Below are 27,610 nucleotides of genomic sequence, written 5' to 3'. Positions count from 1 at the left end.
CAATAAAATTAACATTAAAAATAAAATATTTGTAAGTATAAATGAAAAAAACCCCAAGATATTCCCATCTTATGGACAGTTGAATGTACAGCTATCTAAACTTTGACAACATGAGCAAAAAATGTGACCTTCCAGACAGCCTTTCAGCAATGTAGCAGTTAAGTAATAGATGTCAAAGGCAAACCGGCTTCTTTATGGGGGCCGAGACCGGCTCAGATTGTTTCACTCTGTTTACAATCCCCGACTTCCTGTTTTCCTATCCTTCTGCTTCTGCGCCGTTCTGGTCCTCACCTCGGCCTCATCCAGTTTTGTTTAGTAACTCCGCGCGCTGCTCCAATTAAAAAGAGGCTATTTGCTCAACAGCCGACGGGGCGCTGCTTATCAGAATTGACGGCAGTCAATTGTGTGTACTTTTCGAGGCCTCTGTTTGTTTTAGGTTCCACTGTTGCTATAAACAGGCGTGTTCGGGCCGACCTTGGCTCGGCGCACTCTCGCTCTCAGAGGGTGTCACACCGGCTGTCGGTACTGCGAACTCGCTTGTAACGACCGTAAACTGGTTTGTAATTTGGACAGGGTCCGCCGGCTCTGGAAGACGAGGACATTTTCTGTCTCGACACGTTGCTTCTTTCCCGTCAGTGCAAGTTCCCGCGCCAGATTTCCACGTGTCGGAGAGGGAGCGAGCTTTGCAGAAATCAGCGGCGCTCTCGTCAAGACTTTTTACTCAGCCCTCTGTTTGGCCTTCCATTCTATAGGGTGTGGGTGTATTCTGGCCGCATGCCTGCCTCAGTGATGTTTGCTCTGTCTGACCTTATTTAGTTCAAACTTGCACTGCTTTTTTTTTTTTGGTAATGTTTGTAAGGCTGTGAGTTATTTAAAGTGGCGGCATGCTGTCAGGAGGAGCTATTTGTTGGTCAGAATAAACTCTTCTGGCTCTGTTTGCATCATGTTCCAGCGTTTTGCACTGGCTGTTTGCATCTGAAACACTCGCATTGACGAGAGCTGCGTCATATGCGCCATTATTGAAGTTCTGGGAGATTACCAAAAGTTAATCTGAATTAACTGGATTATTGACATTGGTGTAGCTCCAGTACACACGCAGCTTTGTTTCCCTCAGTTTATCAGACGGCGAAGGTCATGCAAAGTTACTTCTTCCTTTGCATCACGTCTCGTCCTTCCGTTCTCTGTTGGAACAGGTCCCGGAGGTGATCAGCAGAATTCGCCAAGTGTCCAAATCCGCCTTTAAGGAAGACGCCAAATCCGATGCCGACGAGGCCTTTTACAACTCCCAGAAGTTTGAAGTGCTTTACTGTGGAAAGGTAGGAACCAACACTCACCAGTCATTGTTATTATTATTATTTAACTTGCCGAGATTTAACAGATTTCTTTCACGAACCCCAGGTGACGGTGCTGCATAAAAAAGCCCTGTCCACGCTCGTCGACGACTGCATCGACAAGTTCCGCCAGCACGAGGTGGAGCGCAAGCGCCTGCGCCTGCTCAACGGCCAGCGGGGGTCGACCGAGAGCGCCCCCGTGGAGTTCCTCATCGGCGGGGATCCGCTTTCGGCCGCTTTGAACGAGTGCAAAGAGGAGGATGCGGGGAGCCCCGTAGCGGAGGAAACGAGCGGAGACGGCGGTAAGAGGGCGCCGAGGGGTACCGTTTCATCAGCGTCACCCCTGTGCGCACAGTCAGGATAGAATCCAAGTTGTGGCTAATTATAACAGCACATACTGCGCGTGAATACAGACTGTGAAATATAATTATCACTTTGTAATGGGTTTGTCAGAAGCACAGGTGGGAAAAGGAGCTTGAGAGAGTCCTTTTATTGCAAACAGCTGGAATACATTACTATTGATGATTGATTTACATGTCTATATCATGGCGTTTGGATTAAAAAGAGATAAAGATTACAGCTTTCTGCACTGCAGATGCTAAAGACATCAAATATATGAGCAAGATATATGCAATTATTATCAGTAAATATTAAGAAAAACACGTTAAATAAATCTAAATATGCTTCAGTTATTGTGAGTGTTTGAGTTATTTTACACTTTTATTGTTTCCTATGTAATTCCATGTGTGTTCATATGTAGTTTTGATGCCTTCAGTGAGAAACTGCAATGTCAATAGTCATGACAATGAAGGAAGAGACATTCAATTCACAGGGTATGTCCAAACTGTTGACTGCTAGTGTAATGGCAGCTAAATAGGAACAAATTGGAATTCAGCTGAGAGTTAAAAGCTTCCAATATAAACGTTTCCCTGCTTGGATATGTCGCAGGTGTCTGATGTGAACGTTGCCTGCGTGGCACAGTTTCATCCATCACATGTCTGGCGTCTGCAGATATGAGGATTTGGCAACACATCTTCATTGAGAAATGAGAAATCCTGCTTGTTTGCTTGCTTGCAGGCAAAGGCCTGTCTAGCAGCGGCAGTCAGAGCAGCCTGCGGGCCTCCTTCCCAGAACGCATCCTGGAGGACTCGGGCTTCGAGGAGCCGCCAGCGCAGGAGTTCCGCACGCGCTGCAGCAGCCTGGCGGGGAGCCTGCAGAGGAAATCGGGCGAGGGAGTCATGATGGGGCCCATTCGCCGGCGCCACTCCAGCGCGCCCAACCACGTTCAGCCTTCCGACGCCGACAAGAACCGCACCATGCTCTTCCAGGTAGGGACGAAAAAAAATGCATATTTTGCGTTTGCGTGTGTGTTTACTGTCTTTTTCTCAACGTACAGAGAACGGAGACAAACCGGAGCCAAATTCCCTGTTTGGCATGCACAAACCGATGAAGCTGATTCTGATTTAAGCTGGGATAGTCTCCAGTAAACCCTGTTAGCCTGAGTGTGGGAGAAAGTGGGTGTAACGCATATCTATATATATACTTCAGCTCCTGCAAGTTGTCCAGACATGCTTTTCCTCGGCCGCTGGTGTCATAGCTTGACCGTTGAGCTGAGTGCTGGCTAGACGTCTCTTATCTTCGAGTCGCAGCTGACGGCACCAGTTGGCAGATCTGCACTCCGGGGAACTTTATCTCTCCAGCTATGTTCACCTATTAGAACTCACGCCTTGCAGCCCCACCAGTGGAATTTTCAACTAGCGCTCATTTGTGGTAAAATTGAATCATTGGTGACCGTACCGTATATGACAATTGTGGACCAAACTGATTTGATCTGTAACCGCATCTGTTAAACGCAGGATGTGTTTTCATTTATATTGACGGGCACAACTTTTTGCCCTCAGTTTGATGGACGGCGGCTGTGTTTGGCCACCTCGCCATCATCCCCGTTGCCTCCCAGCAGAGCTTCAAGTGTTTGCGCGCCAGGGGAGCAAACATTGCTCACACTTTTCAACCTCTTTTGCATTCAGCGCAGCTCCTGCAAATCATCATCTTTTTTTGGCTTGCGGCTGTGAAGTTGGCCCAGCGCTACTACTTCAACTTTAGAAGGCTTTCTTTTTTCCCTTTCCTTTTTTTTTTTGTTCACCCAAGCACAAGGTCCATAAAAAATGCAAAGCTGCTGCAGTGAGGCAGCGAGGCAGCATGCAGGCTGCGGGGACGGCCAGCTGCAGCTCCTCGCTCACCAGGGCCCATTTCCTCATCGGGCTAATTTTAAAAAGTGGAGCGCGGCGCTCGATATGATACTCTGCATCGGCGTGAATTATGGGGCGGGGTTGGTTGAGGGGAGGAGAAAAAAAAAAATCCATGGCGCAGACTTGTTGACCTTGATTTCAAGAGCGGACGCGGCCTCCACGTCATCGCACACTTCACACTGATTCCTCACCTTTTTTTTCGCCCCTCTCAATTTTCAGTTGACAGTGTTGATATATCGCGCAACGTGTGTTTTCCAGGTCGGCCGATTCGAGGTGAACCTCATCAGCCCGGATACTAAAACGGTGGTGCTGGAGAAGAACTTCAAAGATATCTCCTCATGCTGTCAGGTTGGTTTATTTTTACACCGAAAGCCTTTTTGCTGCTGCACGCCCAGCCACACATCACACCCCTCACACTCTAATATGCACACGAGATGCACCAGCACAAGCTGCATATGTAATGGAGACGGTTTAGGCTCTTTAATATGCCTCCATTGTGGTTATTGTGATTTATTCCTGGACTGAACGCTAAAAGATCTGCTCTCCTCCACCCTCCTTGTGCTCTAGGGCATCAAACAGTCCGACCACTTTGGATTCATCTGCCGAGACCAGTCGGATTCTGGTCCCAGCCAGTACGTGTGCTTCATTTTCCAGTGTGCCAGCGAATCCCTGGTGAGTTCGAAAGATTTCAGCTTCCCTTGGAAACATTTTTTTCTTTATTTTGGGGGGGCTGTCTGTCAAATTCAAGAGGACCCGTTTGGTTGCGTTGCAGGAGGGTTCGAGGAGCAGCATTAGCATCGCAGTCGCTAAGCGTTTAGCTCAACTCGTCGGGAATGAAACGCAAATGATTTCCACTCAGACTCACAAGTCGTCCGTGCTGTTCAACAGCGGCCTTTGTTCGGCCGAGCTTCTCCTTCCTGCTTTTTCCTCCCAAATTCTTCACAGCAGCTTCTCTCTGCTCTTATGACATCCTTCTTCCTTATCCATAAAGTAGGCCACTTGCTTTAAAAAAAACCCAAAAAATATCCAGACTGTCTGCATGAGATTATCAAAATGGGTTTGAATTTATGAAGTTGAACCCTGGCAACCCATCAGCCATTCGCGGTGCAAAGCAAGTTTTTCCTGTCATGCGTCTTCTTTGGTTTCATGCCCCGCTCTCTCCCCCTCTCTCTCTCTCTCTCTCTCTCTCTCCCTGTGCTTTTTTCTCCTCCCTCTCGTCTCGTGCCAGGTGGATGAGGTGATGCTCACCTTGAAGCAGGCCTTCTCCACCGCCGCCGCCTTGCAGAGCAACAAGACGCAGATCCAGCTGTGCGAGGACTGCCCCATGCACGACTTGCACAAGCTCTGCGAGCGGATCGAAGGCAAGCGCGCGCACGACCACCAGAGTGTCGCAGTGAACTTTAAGACCGGTCCTCACTCCCTCCCTCCCTCCCTCGGTACCTTTTCCAGGTCTCTACCCACCCAGAGCGAAGATAGCCATCCAAAAATACCTCTCCCAGCTGACTGATAATGAGCAGGCGGATGTTTTTGAGCGAGTCCAGGTACGCCAGAGAAAAACACGCGCGGCGGCAAAATTGATGGTCGTATTTTGTTTTGAGCGTCTGTTGCGCATCCCCGTGCGCAGAAACTGAAGCCCAAGTCGGACCAGGAGGAGAACGAGCTGGCCATCTTCCAGCTGAGGCAGCTCTGCGAAAGCAAGCAGAAGTCCCACGTGCACATCGGCGAAGCCCCGCAGGTACTCGCGGCGAAAGCGGCAGACAGATCGCGTTTGTGCGTCACTGTTGAAGATTCATTCTTGGCCGTAAATCAGTAGAAGTTCGCTAAAGAACGCGAAACAAAAATGTCGGAAAGTGATTCCTGGCAGTTTTCATATCTAGATCAAGGTCGCGTTTGAAAGGAGCCACTGTCCACAATTCAATTCAATATTATTACCAAAGCGTGATCTTGCCCGAGGGATTGTATGTCAAACATTATGTGCAGAAGCAGCGGAAGAAACTCTCAGGCCTCTGTATTTTTCTCAGTAATTGCAGCCGTTGACCGATGCCGTTTTGCATCGGTCAACGGCTGCTTAGAAGACTCCAATTAATTATCCCTGCGTCTTGTGTCCGTTTCACCCCCCTCCCCCACCCGCTTTAATCCCTTGTTGTTGTCGTCCTCGTCGTCTTGCAGAATGCCGCTGGCAGCTCGTCGGCAGCCGACGCGGCCGCCGCGGGCAGCCGCTCCAAGCTGGACGTCCTGAAGAACAAAGCCCGCAGCTCCCTCACCAGCTCCCTGGAGAACATCTTCGCCAGGGTGCGTCTCTTATTGGCAGTTTGATTTTTCAGCGCTGACACTTTCTTTGCTCTCCCTGTTCTTTCCTACGCCCTCGGCACCCCCCAAAAACAGACAACAAAAGTAGCTATTCACGGCTCGGTTTCTCCACCGGCTGCCAGCTGCCACCTGCTCTTTCACACGTCTGGTGTTTCTCAAGGACGTGAAAACCGCAGATCCTGGGAATTAGACCTCCTAATCTAAGGCAGTCAACCCCCTGTAAGACAGCAGCAGCCTTCTATATATAAACTCCATTTCCCTCTTGCCTATTTTTTCTGCATCCCTGCCCTCTGCCTCAGATTTTTCTTTTCCCACCCCCAGATGTTAGACTGTGACTTTTCCTGCCACTCGCTGTTTTCTGTGTCATCGCTGTTCAGGGATTTGGATTGACCCATATCTGCCAGCAGGAAAACACACTTCCGTTGCGCAAACAGGCAATCCAAAACGTCTGATGACATCTGGTGTTCTTGCAGAGATTCTAGACAAACAACTAAAAGGCATTAAATTCACCAAGACAAAAACAAACAAAAAAAAGGCTCGTCAGCCAAAGTTTTTGCAAAAGTTTCTAACTTTTTTTTTATGTTTTAACCTTTGTTTTAACACTGTATATGTACCTCTGTCACTATTAGGGTGCCAGCCGGATGCGGGGACGCTTGGGAAGCATGGGAAGCGTTAGCAGTTTTGAAAGGGTAAGTGTCATTGGAGGGGGGGCTGGAGGGACAGAAAACCCCAGAGACACACTCAGGGGACTGTGGGAGTTCTCTGTCTGTACCCGGTTGTTTATTAGATCATGGTGTCATCCAGTCGAAGCTCAATGACAATCAATCTTCCTCTTCCCTGTTTTTCGCTATTTTGCAAACGCCATTAAGCAGCTGCAGCCACGCCAGAAGTGTCACCAGAGCTCTCTGCAACACAAAGTGGGACGGTTGGATCTACACGGTGTCCCCCCTCCCCCGCGCAGTCAAATGTAGAGCAATCGTTTGCAGCCACGCGCCCATTGATTTGTGATGATGTTGTAACATTATCTGCGTCCTAAATCTTAGATTCTTCCATTAGTACGCTTCAGTGCAGGACACTTTTTGGGCCTTTGGATTTAGGAGAACGCGCAAAATCGATTGTGCACACTGACAGATTGCGTTTGTTATTAGTTTGTGTGTGTCTGCACCCACCTTTTTAACCTCTCATTGACAACAAGAGACCATAGCTAGGGGCACGTTAGCAGGGACACTGATTCCATTGTGGCACTATTGCTACATCACCAAGGATATTTCTTGGGAGTGTGAAGTGTAGTGTTGTTGGGATTACTCCTTTAAAAAGTAATCTCATTACTTTTATAACGGCTTTGTTTCATAAGTAATCGATTACTTATTATTTTAGTGAAAAAAAAGGTAAAGCAACAGTTGCTCAGTGCTTTGGAATGAACTTTATTAAACTGCAAATTTTGCAATTCATTATTTTAATTCCGCTTAGCACGAATTAATGTTTTCTCTCTGAACACAAACCGCACATTTCACACAACAAACTCACGTGCAGCACTGGTGCCTTTTGCACAGCCCATATTGTTAAAATAATTAGAAGCACAGTCGTTAGAAGATCTCTACCGTGCGGAGAGCTGCCGACTGATTTGCAAACATGACTTTCGACAATTTATGAGGTTCGACGTGGAAATTTTTCAAAGTTGCGTACGACGAACCACAATATTCTTTGATTTAGACGAGATGAACTCAAAACAACATTTGTATTTCCCGCTGTCAAACGCAATCGTTGCTTATTCTTTCGCCGCCGCCATGCTTGCTTTGGTGCGTCGTCGCAATGACGTTGCATGCGCGGCTGCATCATCAATCTGCAACATTGTTGTTTTTCTAAATGAATAATAAGAAATTTTTAGCTTGCGAAATTTTGGGGGAAAGTAATGCAATCGTTACTCGATAAAGTAATTATGATATAATTACCAGTTTTTGCCACAGTAATCCCGTTGTATTACTCCGATACTCAAAAAGTAGTTTCATTACAGTAGTGGATCACTTAGTAATAGATTACGCGCCAACCACTGGAAGTGCACAAATTGTAAATGGCATTTTCCTGGCACACCTGCACTCTTAAGATATCAATTATTTAGTGCAGTAGTGATGGAAGAGATGGTGACGGCCACATCTCACAGCTCCTGCAAACTCCTCTTTGCCTTCGGTCACATGTTGACTACAATGCCTCAGAGGTGGAAAGCAACAGCTTGGGGAGAGGGGGTTGTCTCAGGATGCGGACGGCCCTGCCAGTGGAGAGCAGGAAATTCGAGTCAGGATGTCCCACTGTACGTCTGCAGAGCCAGGCTTCCCTCGGCTTCCTGTTGGCCCTGTCACAAGACACGAGGGTGCGGGGCGGCCGTCTCAGCAGGCGCAACAGAGTTTCTATCAGGTTTATCATGTCAGGTTTTCTTTTTGTCTGTTTGTTTGTCTTTAATATGCAGCATAAGTGGATTGCAGCATGATTCTTATGTCTGGGACGCACAAAAATAGCATGAAAAAAAGTACAGATTATTTTTCCCAGGTCCCTTTAAAAATACAGCAAAATCGCAACAGCGTCTCCGTGGGGGAGGCCTCCAGAATCACTGCTGGGAGGAGATTAGACAGTTTTCATGGGGAGTCCAGCCACCGACGGCAGCCTCCCCACCAATGGTGTGTGATACTGGCAGTCACAGGGAACTGGTCATTAGAATACAATAGAGGTGGGAGTTGTGCTGTCGCGGCACGAGCTTCGGGCTGCTGCCCGCGAGTGGAAAGTTTAACCTTGAGCCAGACTTTATGTTGCAGGGCACTGGCTAAGGTGAGTGGTGGAAGGCATTTTTCAATGCAACTTTTGCATTTTGTCTGCAAAAGGATTAAAAACCTTTGCTGCCTCTGTGTAATAACCGTGTCGTAACTGCACCCTTCAGCAGGATGAGGAGTCTCCCGGCCACTCGCCTCCAGGCTCCCCTCCGGCCTTCCCCGACAACGACGACCCGGAAGCCGGTGCTCAGTTCCGCCGCCGCGCTCACACCTTCAGCCACCCACCTGTGAAGAAGCGGATCTCGTTCGACGGCCAGTCGGCGGGCCAGGCCAGGGCTCACCTGCCCCGGCAGCAGTCTGTCAACTCGGAGCTGCTGCAGGGCAGGTAAGAATCCCCCTCCCTTCACCTTCCAGTTTGTCTTGAGACGAGTCGTAACGGACGTTTTCGCAGGGTAGAACCTCGCTTTGTAGTGAAAATGTGGTAGAAAAATACTTACGGCTAAAAAAACAAAGAGTCACAGTCCTAATGCTTTTTTCCCCCCTTAATCGGTTTAACAATGGAGAATTGAATTAACCTTTAATCCACACGTCTATTTGGGGCACTTTGATCCCTCTGGAGGCCCACCACCACCACCTCCTCCTCCTCCGACAAGAGCATCACACGTTTCCTGTCACTGTTTCTGACTGCCCGTGACTTCCTCTGTGTTGTTTTATTTTTCCATGTACTGTGACCCGGAGCTCCCTTTCCTTTTGTGCAATGCTTATTTTCCTCCTCTTATATTTTATTGAAACAAAACAAAAATATCCTGTGGGCATTCTGTGTTTGGCTCGCCCTAGCCCCGCGACCTTGAGAGCGCGCAGCGTCTCGGAGAGTGAGTCCTCCTTCGCCCTCCCCTCCTCTTTCTCCGCCCCCACTTTCCTGAAAAGCATTTACCAGGGCTCGCTGGGCTCGCTGGGCTCGCTGGCAGACAGCGGCAACCACAAGAGGTGAGAGGGGATGACCGCCTCCCCGCACCGCCACTCCCCACCCCACCGGCCCTACTCCCTTTTACATGTGCACTCAGACACAAGGGGCACCTGGCTGGGATGGAGTTCAACCTTCAAACTTCCTCTCTTCTGAGCCGCACGTGTCTTGCCTTCTCTGTCCCTATTTCCTGTTCGACCAGACCGAAAAAATGTCTGCACGCTAACTGGCGACCTGATCAGGTGCACCTGGCGCTAGCACACAGGGTTGGGCCACCTCGGACCACTGGCATAGACTCTTCATATTTCAGAGGTTTTGCTCCATATTAGCTGTGTGATAACAGTTTTTTTCCCCGCAAAATAAAAGCGATATTTCTAAAATTGCGATTTGCAGGCGTTCCCATTGAATGCTTTGGAATTGGAGTGGGAACTTTAACCTTGAGCCTTCATAACTTCTCGCCCCGCGAGACCCCACTTTGAGGAGGATGGCGAACTGATTGTCATGATCAGGAAACCAGTTTGAGATGATTTGTGACACGGTGCATCATCCTGCTGGAAGTAGCCGTGGTGGGGCCCCCAGTCCACTAGTGACAACTCTGTGACTCCACCATGTGAACATAGCAGCTGATATCGATGCTCTGACCAGGCGACAAATCCAATTCAGTTTTGTGTCGTCCTGCTTTGGTGAGCCAGTGCGAACTGTAGCCTCTGTTTCCTTATCTTAGCTAACAGGAGCAGCATCAGGTAGCTTGTTGGCTTCAAGATCGGACGTGTCGTGCCTTTTTTGAGTCTGTTAAAACTGCCTCTCTGCCGTCTTAAACTGGCCTAGATACATGTAATTACATACACCTAACGTAACATAACCTTGGTTTTAACTCGATCACGTCTACATGCCTAAATACCCTCAGTTGCTACCATGTGATTGGCTGATCAGGTGCACCTAATTAAGCAGCCAGTGAGTGTATACTCCATTTTCCCTCAATTCAGTGGCCCTCTTCCTGTTTCTCTCCATCGTGGAAGAGGATGCCCCCCCCCCTTTTTTTTCTTTTTCTCATTTGCATGCCCCTCCCCTTCGCCCCCACAACTACCCACCGTGGCGAAGCTGCATTTAACCCGCGTTACTCATTAACTGCAGCTTACACTTGTGTCAACACCTTCCCTTGATTAGCTTCGCCCCTCCCGACACTCGAGGGCCTCCGAGCGTCAGCCCGATTAACTTCGGTGGCTCGTCTGTTTCCGAAAGGTCGCCGCTCCGCTGCGTTAATCAGTAAGCCGGTCGACAGCGGCCGGTCCAGGACGGGAAGCCGTGCCGTGATTTTTGCTCCTCGCTCCTCTTTGCCAGCTTCATTGACTGCGTCTGAAAGGAGAAGGTTAATATTTCCATTAGGAATGAGATTCAGTGCTGGAATAAAATGGCTTTTCCTGGAAGTCCCCTGCTGCTCCGAAGGCGGCCGACCCCACTGCACCCTTCGCATTGATAAATGCAACGCGCCGAGGAAGAGGAGCCTCTGCAGCTCCTGCCTCTGTTTTCACCCCCCCCCAACCCCCCCGCCTCCCTGACGATGAATGCGAGCCAAAGCCTTGACCTTACGGGCTTTTTCCCATTTAGATATGCAAACGTCTTCCTCAGCAGCCGGCGCGCGTTTCCCTTGACTCCTTTTGCTCGCAGCCAAAATGCTAAGAAGAAGAAAAAAAAGAAAGAAAAAGAAATGAGAGATGTCAAGCGTAGAATTACAATCTGCTGGAGACGCCGTATCCAATGTACGCAGCAGCTGCGAGAGTGAAAACATTTCGAGTCAGAAAACATGGCTTCCTGTTTTTCACTGTCTCGGCCCGCGACCGATGCCCGATCAGTCTGCTGACTCAGCGTCTAGAGCCGCGTGGGCGTCCAGCTTGAGTGACACACGACACAGAGGGACTGTTTGTTTGAAATGCTGGCGGCGCACTGGACGAATCCAGCACTTCAGATTTGCATTTATATGTTGACTTTTGCCGGTTTGTTTCGGTGGACATGGTGCGCAAAACTACGACATCTAGTGGTGGAAATATCTATCTATCTATCTATCTATCTATCTATCTATCTATCTATCTATCTATCTATCTATCTATCTATCTGTCTATCTCTCTATCTATCTATCTCCGTACTATTTGCGTTGTTTATCACAGGGAAAAGTGTAATCTGATCAGGAAGAATAATAAATCACGACTTGGCTGATCTGATCTGATTGGCTGTAGGAAATTAATTAAATTTTGTATGTATATATATACATATATATATGTATGTACATATATATATGTATATATACTGTATATATGTATGTATGTATATATATGTGTGTATATATTTATGTATGTATGTATGTATGTATGTATGTATGTATGTATGTATATGTACATACATATATATGTATACATATGTGTATATATATGTAGGTATATATGTATATATATGTATATGTATATATATATATGTATGTACAGTATATGTACCTACACATATGTACAGCCAATCAGATCACCCAGATCAGCTAAGTCATGTCACTTATTATTCTCCCTGATATATATATGTATATATATATGTATATATGTATGTATATGTGTTATTAAGAAATTATTATATATTATCATATTTTCATTTCAAATCAGATCTTTTTATGATCTTATTTCACCCACAATTTTCCACAGCCAATCAGATCACCCAGATTCCACTCCACTCCACTAACCGCTGTAACCTCTTTCACAAAAATGGAATGAGAATGCATGCGCTTCAGCATGTGGTGGCCCGATGGTGGATCTCCATCGCCGCCACCTGCTTCATTAACACCAGTATCAGCCACATGGAACACGCTCGTCGTCAGCCGTGTGTTTACCTTTACCCGCCTCAGCAGTCCAGACTGTTTGCAGACAATTATCCATGCCGGCGCTGACTGATGAGATGCCGGATGTGTGTGTGTGCGTGCCTGAGAGTGTGTGTGTGTGTGTGTGTGTGTGTGTGTGTGTGTGCGTGCCTGTGCGGAAGAGTGTCGGTGACGCAGCGGGTGACACCCGAGCCGTTTGTCTTGCAGCAATGGGGAAGGCCGGAGGAGAACCCTGTCCACCTGCAGCAGCGACTCGGTGAGCGGCGCTCCGCCCGCGACCCTTCGCAGGGTCTCCTGGAGACAGAGGATCTTCCTGAGGGTCGCCTCGCCCATGAACAAGCCGTCCGCATCCATGCATCAGTCAGGTAGCGGTAACACGACGCCTCGCGCCGTCACGCCAGTGGAAACGGGAACAAGTGGCTCTGTTTGCGCCAGTGAGCCTTCTAAGTAGGCTGAGTGCTTTATTACAACAGAAACATTTGAAAATTTGGTGGTATTTTTATAAACTAATTGTTGAGAAAAGAGATTATCTTAATCAGGGTTGAATTACATAAGTGGTAAACTCTTCTTATGGCATTGAAATATCTAATAACTATGGCTGCTCTTCATTTATTACTACATTACTACATGATTATTACATTTTTTTCCCCCACTTATTTGTTTGCTGCAACTGGGGAACATGTCAACACAGTAACCACCGTGCAAATTTTTGCGCACGGCCAGAAGCAATTGCGGGTGATCCTCTGCAGGCTCCTCATTAAAGTGCCTCTATTGCAGGGGTGTCAGTGGGGGCAAAATTTAAAACTTGGACAAAGTCGCAGGCCAGCATTGATATCTATTGAGAAAAATCCTCCTCCAGATATAACGGTGAAACTTTTCATATGAACCCAAACAGGGTGTTTATGGGGTCTGTCCTGATTGACGTGCCAAAATACCAGCAGAGCATTCTGGGAGTTTTAGTATTAGCCATACATGTGCTGTATAATACTGGCGGGACAGCTCTTGTCGTCTTCTGGTGTTGCCTCGCGGGCCAAATATAATTAGAGGGCCCTAGTTTGACACCTATTCTGTGTTGCATTTGCACCAATTAGTTTCTTAAGCGATCTGAGAGATTGTGAATTTATGCAAAATAAAAAGTGTCGCTTTTTTTTTTTTTTTTTTTTACCACATTTGCCTTCTGCTGTCTGCTGCCGTCTTTCAGGTGACTCTCACGGCCAGGAGCTCCTGCCTCTGTCTCCTCGAGCCTTCAGCTCCTCCCTGGATCCCCTGGGACGTTCGCTGCCAGCCGGTCAGAGGCCCAAGAGGACCGCCGCCGACTATCGGGCCCTGTGGAAGACGGCCATCCGCCAGCAGATCCTCCTGCTGCGCATGGAGAAGGAGAACCAGAGACTAGAGGGTAAGTCGTTGTACGGCTGACTCACACAGGGACGCGGAAACGCTTGAACGTATCCCTCCGCCGGTCACACGGCTAGAAAAAAAATAAATAATGAAAGGAACAACGTCAACAGTCTGATTAGTGTCGGATCTTGTTGCTCGTTGAGAGCGCAGTGTGTGTCGTTCCCCCTGAAGAGGTGGATGTTTATAATTTGTTACGGGTGTGTTCCTGTTCGAATCGGCTTAAGCTTGGGAGGATCGTTTTTTAAGAGGATAACTTGCCCTCCTCTCCTTACCTGCCGTGAGCGTTTTACACCTGCAAACACATGTTTTCAGCCGCGTTTGGTCTTAGCTGTGGCTTCACCCGAACATCTGAAGGGGCCAGCGACTCAGATTTCAGATGTTCTAAATCGAAAATTAAAACCTTACACAGACCCACACTTTGTCCCCTGCCTGTTATCGGTGCATTTACAGACTAAAGGGAATCAAATGATGGATTTAATCAACATGTATTTTAAAACTTTATTGCTTGTTAATTAAGCTTTTATCACAGAAACGCTCTTCCAGCCGTAAAGTAAAATTCAGCCTTGATTGGAAAAAATGAACTGCACCAACCGATACAAAGCCAAAACTGCAAAATCCCAGCACAATAACTTTGGAATGAATTATTTTTTCTTTTCTTTATTCAAGCATAAAAAAAAGTCAAATAACGTTAAAGAAAATAAGTAAAACAGAAAAAAATATTAGAGCCTAATACTCAAAGAAAACAAATATCCAGAAAGTTAGCTAGCTATACACACTAATACCATATTGTTACAGTATTACAGCATCACATACAAGCACCCGAAATATAATACTAAGTAAGACTATTTTTAATAGATTCCAACCGTTATTACCTATAAAATATATTCATATATAATGTATACATGCATACACACACACTAATACTACTTGAATCTAGAGCCTCACTATGTCAACAACATGTACTAAAAATAGTGACGCCAGAACAGCTAAAAATCCACAATCATGGACAATTGAGAGCAACTTGAGTCGTCACTGTAAAAAGACTTGCAGGTGATTTCTCAATGAATTTGACATGAGGGCGAACAGCAGGCGCGGTGCGCTGCTGCCTACTATGAGTGTGACAGTCAGCATGACTAATGAAACTCCGAAGTGCTTCATCTGTTTGCCTGGTGCACACAGGAACGTGCCGAGCGTACGGAGCCTTGCTTGAAACGATTTTTTAGTATGCGGGAAGCAGCTGCCATGTCAAAAGATTTCAGCTTTTGACGCTCAAGAGGCAGCCTTCTCTTCTATTCCAGCCTTGGAGCCTTCCAGCGAACGTTGACGTTGAGGGCTCGGCTGTCACACCTCACGTCGTCAGGCACTCGGCGAGAAAACACAAAACACTTGTAATGGTTTCTTTGTAATCCTGAAGCAGCAGCGTCGTTGACACGGTTTGGCAAGCGAGGCATTTACACCTCTGCGGCATCAGTTAGCTCATCATCTCTACTTTGTATCGCTTGAATATGTCTGACTGACTGACTGAGCGAATGATGTTTATTATGCCACAATAGCGGGAGATTGCAGTGTCCCCGCATCACATACGATACACACAAGAGGATTAGGGCCACGAGAAAAGAAAAAAAAACTAAGATTGAATTTTTTTTTCAAGTTACTGTGGGTGAACCTTGTGGGATACAGCTGTTTACTTTTAACTGTGGGATAACTGGGTTAATCCACCATCTATCCAGTCTACTCACCAATTTATAATATAAAGTAATATAATACTTTATTCATGGAATTTTGACTTTATTCACCAAATGAAAACTTAATTAAAAATCTCCTTCCTGTAAGATTTTTTTCTCTTCTTGTGGCCCTAATCCACTTTCGTACACAGAAGCACACAGACAGAAAAAAATGCCGTAGATAAAAAGAAAGAGGGGGGAAAATTAAGAATTACAGAAAGTAAAAAAAACAAACATTTACAATACTGTGCTGTGCCTAAGTGACAAGTGTGTGAGGTTGTGGTTATGATTATTACTGTCATCATGTTGATGTTATAAATCAAGTCCAGCCGTATTTGATTAGTTTAGATGGAGGACATGGCTCTGGATCAGTGCGTCAGCTACATGGGGAAACAATCAAAAACCACCTGCCACTGAATGCTGCAAAAAAAACAAAAAAAAAAAACCCACACAAAACCAACATATGGCAGCAGAGCAAACTTCCGACTTCACCTCAGTGTCTCACCGTTCCAACGCATCTCTTTCCCCTCTGTCTCTTACTATGACACCTGTGATGGTCTGAGGACCTAACAGTCAGTGTTCCTTTTCAATAGAAGGTAAGCGCAACTCTTAAGAGCCACTACAATCGGCGCGCGCACAATCGTTTTTGCATGATGGCGGGTGTTATTGTGATCACCTCGTCGGCCTCCCTCCCTCTGCATGTACCGGGTATCTGTTTTTTTTTTTTCTTTTTTACACGAGCTGATGCTTTCCTTTGTTTCTTTTGTCACCGTTTCTTTTCTTTGTTTAGTTTTTTTTTATCACTGTGTTGATGAGCTTCGCCGCGCACTCAGCGCAGGGACGGATCTTTGTTGTTGACGTGGGCACTGTGGCTTTTATTTTTTGTGAAAAAGCGCCGCAACGGTAACTCTCTGGGGAGGCGCTGCAAACACACATGCTTTTGAATCCAATCTCTTTTATCCTGTTTTGTTCGTGTTCTACAAAATAAAAACCCAAACTGCTCTTTGCTAGCACAGCCCTGCTTTAGTTGGTCACTGGTGTGTGTTTTTGTTTGCTTGTTTTTTTCCCTTTTCCCGCTGGTGCAACATGGGAGTTTTTCGACGTTCAAAGTTGGAATGTGTTTGTTCCTTTGCCGTTGTTGTTTTTTTTTCCTCTTCCCGTGACTCCTTTTGATTGTGTCTCAGCGAGCCGGGACGAGCTGCACATCCGCAAGATGAAGCTGGACTACCAGGAAGTGGGCCAGTGCTCCAAAGACGCGCAGGCGTCGTGGGAGAGGAAGCTGACGGCCCCGGGCAGAACCACCGTCCCGCAGGACACGCAGGAGATGTACCGCGCTCTCTGCCAAGGTGAGCGACGGGGCCTCCTCTCGCCGCGCGCATTCTCCTACGTACGTCGGGGAACCGTTTCGGTACATTGGTGAACTATAACACCAGCATATGCTTCCCTGGCTCGTTCGCTAGGTGTTCCCAAGAACAGGCGAGGAGAGATCTGGGTGCTGCTGTCCCATCAGCACCGGCTGCACCACCGGCTGCCCCAGCGCCAGGCCGCCCCCGACACCCCCTACCACGACCTGCTCAAGCAGCTCACCGCGCAGCAGCACGCCATCCTGGTGGACCTAGGTGGGCGGTCAGGAGTGGCCGAGTCATTTTCACCAAGGGCCACATCGTGCATCACGCAATCGCTCATTAGCATTGACTGAAATAGCTGTTCATTCAAGCCAAGCTCCAGGGCATGTGTCGCAACAAGTGCCGCTGTTGCAATTATATGATGTCAGTGACATCATATAATTGCTGTTGCAATTATATGATTGCAACAGCAATCATATAATTGCAACAACAATTATTTAATTGCAACGACAATCATATAATTGCCATTATATGATTGTCATAAATGAATGAATGAATGAATAATTTTTATTTCGGATAGCCTCCGTGCACATCAACAAAACAATTTATGCAAAATATCAAAAACAACAAACAACAAAAAAAACACACCCAAGAAATAATAATCATAATAAATAATTTTGCATATCTGAAAAGGAGTGAGAAGAAGCAAAACTTATTAAATCTCACCCCCTTTGCCTAAGGTAAAAAAAGTAAATCAGTGTAAAGTTGTGCAACAATAAGGACAAAGTTAAATAATCGTTGATACTTGAAGAAGAAGAAAAAGAAACACAACCAATCTAATTGAATTAATAACATTGACTGTTGACAAAAAAATGATGAGAATAATAACAATTAATGACAACACAACAATAATAGTCATAATAATAACAGATACTCCACAGCGAGTTGGACAGCCTGGATTCTAAGCAAATGTCTCTCTATACTCCGCAAAAATCATATCCTTTGAGATTCTCATGCAACCTATTCCACCGCTTCACCCCACAGACTGAAATACAAAATCCTTTCATGTTAGTACGAGCTCGCCGATGCTTAAATTTAAATGATCCCCTTAAACAATAATTTCCTTCAGCTAACGTAAACATTTTCTGTATATTGTGAGGTAATTGGTTAACTAATTGGTAAAGGTGACAATCATATAGGTGACAGTAGTCGGCCTCATCGCAGGTCGGCTACTGTCAGGGAACCAGCTTCGTGGCTGGAGTGCTGCTGCTGCACATGAGCGAAGATTGTCAAAAAGGTTCAAGCTGACTTTTTGGTTCAGCTTGCAGTTTAATACCAGTGTTGGCGAGTAGTCAATTACTAAGTAATCCACCACTGTAATTAAACTACTTTTTGAGTTATGGAGTAAAGTAACTAGATTACTGTGGCAAAACTGGTAATTATATCATAATCACTTTATCAAGTAACGATTGCGTTACTTTTCGAAATCTTCCAATTATTTCCCTTTACTTTTTTTAACTAAAGTAATTAGTAATTAGTAATTGATTACTTATGAAACAAAGTAGTTAAAAAAGCAGTTAAAGAAGTAATTAGATTACTTTATTAAGGAGTAATCAGTAATCAGTAGTCGGATTACTTTTATGGAGTAATCCCAACAACACTGGACGTCACACACTACAGGTGCTGGACGACGCCTCCGCTCCGACGTCGTTGCTACAGCAACCTGTCAGATGGGTCAATAATGTGGCCCAGTCTGGACAGAGCCAGATCCCATTTGGACACTTGCTAAAAACAGTGTGGACAGTCAGCCCTAAAAATCGGATTTGAGAAGGAGTCTGATTTGAATCAGATTCGCCTGCAGTCTGATCGCAGCCTTTTACTCCACCGGTTGGAAAAACTCTGACGTGAGAGTACTGGAATCTAGCGGTGGTCACTTTGTGGGTCACTAGCATCATCACCGTGCACTGTGGGAGATGGAGGGAATATTTGCTGTTACACAGACTTTCAAACTCAACCAGGCACCATTTAAGGTCTTGCAGTCCGATCCAGGGCTGGATTCTGGCCGCGGGCCTCAAGTTGACATGCGTTTTAAAGGGACAGGGTAGTAAAAGTGATTGATTATTGACTGTCTTGTATTTTAGACACTGGACAAATATACTTAAGCCACTAACATAATTACTCCTGGCCATGGGATTTATTTATCTGTGCTTGTGACATGGAAATAGTGCCAAAAATGTCTCTTGCTCAGCCAGTTTACATTGTTTCTCATCTTCCCGCTCAGGCCGGACCTTCCCCACCCATCAGTACTTCTCAGCCCAGCTGGGTGCAGGGCAGCTCTCCCTCTACAACATCCTCAAAGCCTACTCTCTGCTGGATACAGAGGTACTCCAGGCCACCGTCCTGCTCAGGACTCTGTATTAAAACTGCAAGCTGAGCCTTTTTGACAGGTTTGGCGCTCTTCACTTCTCGCCTCATCGCAGGTCGGCTACTGTCAGGGAATCAGCTTCGTGGCTGGAGTGCTGCTGCTGCACATGAGCGAAGAGCAGGCCTTCGACATGCTCAAGTTCCTCATGTACGACCTCGGCATCAGGCTGCAGTACAAACCGGACATGGTGTCGCTGCAGGTGAGCGTGAGTGAAGCACGTGGACGTGAACGCCAGGGGAATTTTAAAGGAGCCATATTGTATATTTTCATATCTTCACTGGAACCACCTTCCTCAATTGATTCATCCCAAATACTCCATAGATCTCTAAAGCTCCCCAGCACATTTAGCCCTCTGCAGCCTCCTGAAAAAACCTGTTTGAAAACAATGTGGTCGCAGAAGTTACAGAAGGTACAAACCTCTGGTTGGAAGTGATAACTCTAAGCTGTGAGAGGAATCAGTGCCCCTCATGACATCACACAGGGCCGATTTCAATAACTGTGCTTGTTACCACACACTCCCTAATAAGTGAGCCAAGCTAAAGCAGTAGAAAATGGACTTCTAACTTCTGTATAGTTCAAATTTTGATGTTGGACCTTTAAAACCTGCAGGATGAACTGTCCCGGCATCATTAGTTGTTTTAAGGATTATTGTGTCTGAAATTATGAGATAAGAGCTTTCTTAATCTTATCTGCAGAAGCGTGAGGAATGTTAGCTACTAGCTGATACTCACTCCTAATGATCTCTTTCTGTATTTCATTCTATTTTGCGTTGTACTTTGACCCAGATTCTCTTAGAAGCATTTAAAATAGTCACTAAGTAACTAACATTTCTGAAGCTGTGTTAAAATTAATGATTATTCTTCCATCTTGCTCGGCAGAGAAATGTTCTTTGAGTTTCGGTTATCATATGTACAAAGTATGGTTTAAAAAGCAAGACGTGCAGGTGCAGGGCGGCCCCCTTTGGCCTTGCAGCTCGTCTGCCTGCTGCCAGAAGGCCCTGTGTGCTTTTATTTGTTAGCAACGGCAAACAGCAGTCATGCGCCTCCACCTCGTTTTCAAATTGCACCTGCGTGTCCCTGCTAGTTGACGTTTCAAAAAAAAAAAAAGAGAAAAGAAAAAAAGTCAGCTGACCTCCCCGGAGTGAGAGTGAGCTCAGCGGGTGTGGTAATGTTTAATCTGCAGCAGGTAACCATTCAGCCCAGTCAGGACCTAGTTCCCACCTCCTGTCCTCTTTTCTTTCGGCCAGTCGAACAGTTGTAAAGCCAGAGTTGGCTGCTGCTGCTGCTGCTGCTGCTGCTGCTGCTGTTGCTGCTGCTGCTCTCTCTCAGTCTGAGAGTTCAGCCGGAGGACTTCCAGGTAATTCTTGTCTTCTCTGCAAACGGCAAGCGGCCGGAGGGGCAGATAACGGTCTAACTTTAGCCCCTGCGAACTTCTGCTTCTCCTTTTTTTTCTCTCTCTTTTTTTGTTGCACGCTGCGGCTCACTGTCGCACGCAATGTTTCAGGTCAGGAGTTGCAGGAGGTAACGCCGGTGCAAGGTTCGGTCTTCGCACATGTTGTGGCAAGCTTTTATAGCCCGCGCTAAGTTTCCTTTTCCCTTTCTTCAAGTGCTTTGTCAAATCTCACGTCAGTCAACGCTGGCGCGACATGTCTTGTCCTGCGTCTTTTTTTTTTTGAAGGCGTGTGTGTCTTTAAACTCTGCCCATCTTCTCCTCGTCCCCGCAGATTCAGATGTACCAGCTCTCCAGGCTGTTGCACGACTACCACCGCGAGTTGTACAACCACTTCGAGGAGCACGAGATCTGCCCGAGCCTCTACGCGGCGCCCTGGTTCCTCACGCTCTTCGCCTCGCAGTTCCCCCTCAGCTTCGTGTCCCGCGTCTTTGGTATATCTTGTGTCACCAGTCATGTTCCCTTACCGCTGCCATGACAGTGCTGTTTCTTTAATAAAAATGCATGGGAAATTGTTGTTGTTCCTTTCAGATTTTGTATTCGCTCAGGGGACGGCGGTGATCTTTAAAGTGGCCGTCTGCCTGCTGAGCAGCCATGAGGCGGAGATAGTGGAGTGCGACGGCTTTGAGAGCATCGTGGACTATTTGAAAACCACGCTCCCGGCGCTCAGTCAAACGCAGATGGAGCAGACCATTGTGAAGGTACCGGCACCACGTTGAACGTTTTGAGGGAGATGGCGATTAGAATTGATAATTGTGTTTGGATGACTGAGATTAAACGTGCCATATCGTGAAAGAAGTCAGTCTCCAGCCTGTCGATGTCCATCTGTTACTTCTTTTACTCCCTTTTCAGAAAGTGCGTGCTGAAGCACTGTTATGCCTATTGTGAGGGCAAAGGTTAGTTTTGGCTCCGCCCTCAAAGGCGGTTAACAGGGAGCTAAAACAGAGTGTTTTTTTTTTTTGCAGGAGTATGGGACCTTTAAAACTTAATTGTCATTGTGGAAATTGTATTTTTTCCTCTTCGTACGGTTTGAAACTCATTGCATTGAATCATTGCGACATTGCTTAGTTAGAGGTGAGGCCAGAGGCGACTTCTGTCGCTACCTCGTGACTTAAAAAAAAATGCAGTTTACAATTTGACCAAAGCACAACGGTAACATTTTGTAATTCTGGTTGTTGGTCAGAGGTGAAATTTAGATCGAGTTTCATTCCTCTAAAGTGATTATAATGTGCATATCAACATTTAAGTTTTCCCAGTGAACAAGGACACGCAGGCTTTTTATCATGATTACTTGACTTGGGGGATGTTAACAATCAATCCATGAACAATTACTTGTCGATTAAGAATTTAATCGATTAAATCAAATTAGTCGCAATTAACTTTAATATTTTGTACATGGGTAGTTAATATCATAATAACAGTGTAGTGGCGGTAAAGAGCAATTCACCTGTAGATACTGTGATGGTCATAATATACATAGAACAAGTTACTTTTAAACAACTTTGAAAAAAGTTGAAATGTGACCCATTAGAAGTCAACTTAAAGTCAGAGGATACATATTTAGGGTGTTTTTACTGTTCTCTAATGTAAAATGGATCACGCTAGACCCTCAACATTATTTAGGGGTTAGATAATGTGTTCTTTACACATTTTTCATGATGAAATTTAGGTTCTCAGGAAAAATCACCACTGATCAATTAATCGTTAATCGATCGACAAGGTCAGTCGACGAACAATTAATGAATTAATCGATAGTTTGCATTCCTACTTGACTTATTATTATTGACCTATTGACTGAACCCTTAGGTAGGTTTCACTACTCGCAAAGTTGCTCTTGACTTTCTTCGTTGATCGGATGATCTGTTCTTCAGGTGATGGAGATGGACCTCTCCAAGCAGCTCCACGCCTACGAAGTGGAGTACCACGTCCTGCAGGATGAGGTGCTGGATGGCGGCGCCGTGCTCAACGACTCGGACCACCTGGACAAGCTGGAGAAGACAAACGTGCAGCTGAAGAAACAGAACATGGACCTTCTGGAAAAGCTCCAGGTGAGGAGGAAAGAGCTCATCAAACTTCATGTGTGGATAAAGTGTGGAGCTGAGCAGTTTTCAGTTTTTAAAGTGCCCTCTGACCACCCATAGATGGCAGTGAAACACAAGAAAATGACAGCGTAAACAGCAGCAAGGGATTGCTGCATGAAGTTCATCAAACTGTGTTTCTGGTCCTTTACGGCTCAGTCAGCTCCTCTCTTATCCCCAGAAACAACAACAACACCAACAAAACCTTACAAATTATAATACAACACAGACCTATGACATGATGACACTACATAGATTCTACACACTTTTAAAAGAGATACAATTCTGTTGGATTAAACTCCTATGAGGTGTTGTGGTCAGACTCTGCTGATCTTGCTGCTCTTTAAAACGAGTGCTGGAGAAACTGTGATTAATGTTTACACAGAATGTACCTTGAAACCGAGTAGGTACCTGAGTAGACCACCAGAGGGCCGCCTAGGGCACCTGAAGCCATCCACAACTTAGCTGAAACAAGCGCGTCTGTATGATTGGCACGGTGTGCACACATACTGCTGAAACTACCCAGGAAGTAATCATGGTACTGGGATGGTAAATTAGACTTTATGGGGAACGTTTAATGTTTTTGGACCTTTTCATCATGAGATTAGATAGAAAATGCAGATGTGTGTGCTTTTTATGGACACAACTTATTTGAAATAAGTAGTGGTTGTGTTTTTATTTGCTAACAACTACAATATTTACCTAAAGTACAGGTCCATAGTGGCTATGTTGTGCCACCATGTATCCATAGTATTCCCATTATGTGGTCCTGCTCAGGGTTTTGTGCTTCCACTCTGACCTCAGAGCTGGTATAAAACATATGTGAGATCAAGTGGCTTGCTGTATGCTTTCTTGCAATTAGATGCTACTAAATGTTACCCACTGGGCCTTTAAAGTAGAGGAAGGCGATCAGTCAGAAACTAAAACAACAAAGGGGCCTAGAAGGAGAACCCAACCTAAATCTCTACCTCGTCTCAGATCGCACCTGTGTCTCCGTCTCCCTCTCTTGTTTCCGCGCAGGCCGCCAGACAGAAGATCCAGACGCTGGAAACCAGCGTGGAGAACTTCCTGTCGCAGGAGAGCAAGATGATGCACATGATCCGCACTCTGGAGCAGGAGAAGGCGGCTCACCAGAAGACCATCGAACGCATGCGCTCCAGCCTTCCGCCCGACGCCCCGACAGATGTGGAGATGACCCAGATCAAAACAGGGCCCAACGGGAAAGCCAAAACCGCAGCCAAGAAGCCCTGATGGCATCCGGAGGGGGTGGTGAGGGGGGAGGAGAGAAGGGGAGGGGAAAAGGAGGGGAGAGGTGGTGCACGGGCGGCTGCCGGAGAGAGAAAACTTCTGAGATTCAGCGGCTGAGGCGGCTGTTGTCATAACTGCTGTCCGAACTGGAGACAGAGGGGGGGAAAAATAATAAAAAAAAAGAGGAACGGTGTGATAGATTTTCTACTCGCATATATAAAAGAGTGGTGGGAGGACGGTTTCTGGTTAGAAGAGCAAACAGACAGTTCCATCAAAGCCGCCGCCGCTGCTGCTGCTGCTGCCGCCGCTGCGTCTCATCCGTTTCACTGCCAGTTTGTAGGTGAGGTGAAGATGGACTGCGGCTTCGCTTGTTTTTGAAGCCTCCCTGCGTCGGAAACTCTGACTAACCACATCGCTTTGTTGTTGGGTTTTTTTTTTTTCTTCCCCCCTTTCGTTTTTTTGATTGACTTGAAATAATTGTGAATGTAAAAATCCCTCCAAAGATGAGTCTGATCGAGTCGGCGTGCGTTTTTTCTGTTAGTTTTTTTTTTTGCCCGCTCGTCCCTCTCTCTCTCTCTTGAGCGCCGCAACCGCCGCCTTCACGTGAGACGTCGACAGCGAAACTGCACTTGCTGCTCCTCTGCCGAGGAGGAAGTGCTTCTTCCAAAAAGCTCAGACAGGATGTGAGGTCGTCTGCCTCTTCAGTTTCCTGTGTGAATGACCGCAGTGTCTCGTCGTTTGCACCGCATTCAGACGCCCCGAAGCTGAGTTCGTGCGTCGGGGCAGGCAAAAGGAAGAAAAAAATAAAACGTATACAGAGGAAGGGACCCGAATGCACCGCGGATGCTTCAAAAGTGTGCGTTGATTTCTACTGATGTCGGTGAGAGACATTTGATTTTAAAAAAAGAAAAAAAAAAATCTTGTGTGATGGGATGGCTCAAGCCTTATATGTACGTGTGCTGAGTCACGTTTTTAGCGGGGAACGTCTGCAGAGGAAGGAAGAAGAAGAAGCGGAAGCTGGTTCTGTCTCCTTCTGAGAGGCTGCAGCGACTCTTCTGATTGTGACTCAAACCTCCATCCAGCCCTCTTTTTTTTTTTCTATCGCTGCTTAACCTGCGCTCAGGGTCACGGGAGTGCTGGAGCGACATCCCAGCCGTCCGAAGGTGAAAGCAGCCCCGTTTATCAAAGGGCCAACCCAAAGAGGCGAACAAACCGTCCGCACTCAGGGTCGCCCGGTAACTCTGATGTTTCTCAGACCGTGGGAGTGCAACATGCAAACTCCAGGCCGGGCTCGAACCTGCAAGCCTCCTCCGAAGGCCGATGCCCTCTCGACTCTTGCGCGGATGCGGGCGGCCGTGAGGCAGTGTTGCCTAATGCACGGTCAGACGGCTCAAAACAAGACCTCGGTTTTGTTTTATCCCTCCCCCGTGTCTGACTCACCGTTGCCGCCTGAACGCCCCGCGATCAAAACCAAGGCAGCGTCCATTAGGAGAAAAGTACTTGTTACTTGGAGTCTCGGCTGCTCCTCTCGTCCTTGCCGACAAGTTATGGAGGCCTTTCTGTGTCTGTTTTCAGTATAAAACATTTAAATTCTTCAGCCTGAAGCTCACTTTTGGTGGTGCTTTAAATTAAAGTCTGTTTAATAAGTATTAGTTAATAGGTAATACATTCCCTATGAGATGCTTATTAACGCTATTATGCGTTTATATATAATGCTAATAACACCATTATAAGATAGTTAATATCATATAACTATGCACTTGTTAACAGTTAATTATGCTTTTTGCAGCTGCCGGATCTAAAGCGAGATCAATGCCTTGTTAAGGCCAATAAATGTTTTATTATGCATTATTACACCTTTAATAATCATTTGTCAATGTGTTATTAACAATTATGCATAAACACATTATATGTTAATAAGCATCTTATAGGAGACTTATTACCTATTAACTAATGGTTATTACATAGGACCTTTTGCACCGCGAAGAATTCAATGCACTCGCGCTAAACCATGACCACGTTCCTGCTCATCTCGTCTCCACTCCACAGCGTCAGGTGTGATCGGGTTGATAAACCTGTTTTGGGTTTTCCTGTTATGGTGACATGTTCTTAGTAGTTGGGGTGATTTTGAGAAACCTCCGCAATACAACGTCCCCATGCGCAGATGACAACGTGTCACATATCAAGACATGCATCTTCACCCCGGTGGAAAGACACAGTAACACGTTGACACAGTAACACGTTGTTGTTGTTCCCCCCGCCTCACTTTTGCTCACGTGCAGTATTTTATCGTGGCGTAATCAACCGACGAACCAAAGAGGTGCTTTTATTTTTGTTCGAAATACCGTCAGGTCCTTCACGTTAAATGTGGCAACTTTTTTTGTTGTTGTTGAGTCATCTTTTCAGCACTCTTCAGGTTTGGACTGAAACCATGCAGACGAGACAGAAAATGTCTTTTCTGTAGCAACTTGACGAAAGAAAAGAAAAAAAATGTTTACCAAGACAACTCATCTTGTTTCTGTGTGCCAAAAAAAAAAGAAAAACATAGATGGCCTGGCACCATGACAAGGCCTTTTTGTCAGTGTCTTTGCTAAGCCCGTCCTTTTGTCGTATTTTCAATCAGGTGCTCCGATTATGGACTGCTGGTGTTTGAATCACTGTGTTCGCTTGATAATTGATCAATTGTTTCTCAGTAACACATGAGGGCTACACAAAGCAAAGAAGCTGTCTTAAATTCTTCAATAAACCTCACCCTGCCTTGTTTTCTGTACACTTTTTGCCTCTCTTGTGTTCTGCGCACGGCAAGCTCTCCTAAAGAAATCGTGTTCTCGAGCTGCTCCACAATGCGGCGGCTAAACTGCAGGACCTAGCCTTGGGCTGAAATAGTCTCTCTTTGTGCAGACATATTATTGTGTAAAAGACCAAGGTAGACTTGGACAGTTTTGGAGAGTCTCTTTAAAGGACTTTCAGGAGTTTAACTTTTGCAGCGCTTCCAGCAAAGGGAAGCGCAGGTCTCTGGCGGAGAAACAAGTCTCCTAAATTGTAGCCTTGAATGCGTCTGATGCATTCTAGCATCATCTGTGCTGTCCAAATTAGCCGTAATGTGGCACGTGTTTGACTTGTTATCAGGTGGATTGAGCATTGACTCAAAAGCAATTTGATTTCAACCTTAATAGAAGAATTATGACCATAAATTGGCGAGTCTGTCATTGCAAATGATGCGCTAAGGGCTAAGAAAGTGAATTAGCAGTTAATTTAGCTGATCATGGCAGCAAACAAAAAAAAAACCCTGACAGTGATTTTAATTCTTTGCTGACACAACATATGTTGTTGGCAGTTGAAATGTCTCCCATTTAAAAAGGCACCGTTTACGACTGCCACATCTATAAGTAACTCTGAGGGGAATAAGATCAATTTAGAGTCCTGTGTGAAAATGTCTTTAATATAGAATTACTTTAACACTGAATAT

The 27,610-nt window shown here is 46.0% G+C and overlaps 1 protein-coding gene across 6 annotated transcripts in view; it reads left to right on the top strand.

Moving 5' to 3' along the window:
• tbc1d4 (TBC1 domain family, member 4) overlaps positions 1-26,911 on the top strand; it is a 32,257-nt gene extending 5,346 nt beyond the window's left edge. Inside the window, exons 2-23 of one of the 6 annotated variants that reach the window (XM_076031120.1) lie at positions 1,194-1,316; positions 1,399-1,633; positions 2,409-2,659; positions 3,839-3,928; positions 4,148-4,252; positions 4,809-4,941; positions 5,030-5,121; positions 5,205-5,315; positions 5,750-5,872; positions 6,520-6,579; positions 8,823-9,037; positions 9,490-9,639; positions 12,681-12,838; positions 13,675-13,869; positions 16,780-16,941; positions 17,056-17,214; positions 19,223-19,323; positions 19,422-19,565; positions 21,090-21,249; positions 21,347-21,516; positions 22,687-22,863; positions 23,914-26,911. In XM_076031120.1, coding sequence (XP_075887235.1) covers positions 1,194-1,316; positions 1,399-1,633; positions 2,409-2,659; positions 3,839-3,928; positions 4,148-4,252; positions 4,809-4,941; positions 5,030-5,121; positions 5,205-5,315; positions 5,750-5,872; positions 6,520-6,579; positions 8,823-9,037; positions 9,490-9,639; positions 12,681-12,838; positions 13,675-13,869; positions 16,780-16,941; positions 17,056-17,214; positions 19,223-19,323; positions 19,422-19,565; positions 21,090-21,249; positions 21,347-21,516; positions 22,687-22,863; positions 23,914-24,144 — 3,345 coding nt within the window. In that variant the 3' untranslated portion in view covers positions 24,145-26,911. Of the gene's footprint in view, positions 1-1,193; positions 1,317-1,398; positions 1,634-2,408; positions 2,660-3,838; positions 3,929-4,147; positions 4,253-4,808; positions 4,942-5,029; positions 5,122-5,204; positions 5,316-5,749; positions 5,873-6,519; positions 6,580-8,819; positions 9,038-9,489; positions 9,640-12,680; positions 12,839-13,674; positions 13,877-16,779; positions 16,942-17,055; positions 17,215-19,222; positions 19,324-19,421; positions 19,566-21,089; positions 21,250-21,346; positions 21,517-22,686; positions 22,864-23,913 lie in introns of all 6 variants that reach the window. The other 5 variants (XM_076031119.1, XM_076031118.1, XM_076031117.1 and 2 more) reach the window with 5 other exon arrangements.
• Positions 26,912-27,610: the final 699 nt, after the last annotated feature.

This window comes from Nelusetta ayraudi, unplaced genomic scaffold (genome assembly GCF_046127955.1).
Source record: "Nelusetta ayraudi isolate G7.1 ecotype Tasmania unplaced genomic scaffold, CSIRO-AGI_Nayr_v1 ptg000031l, whole genome shotgun sequence".
NCBI lineage: Eukaryota > Metazoa > Chordata > Actinopteri > Tetraodontiformes > Monacanthidae > Nelusetta > Nelusetta ayraudi.
This window is presented reverse-complemented; position numbering and strand designations above follow the sequence as displayed.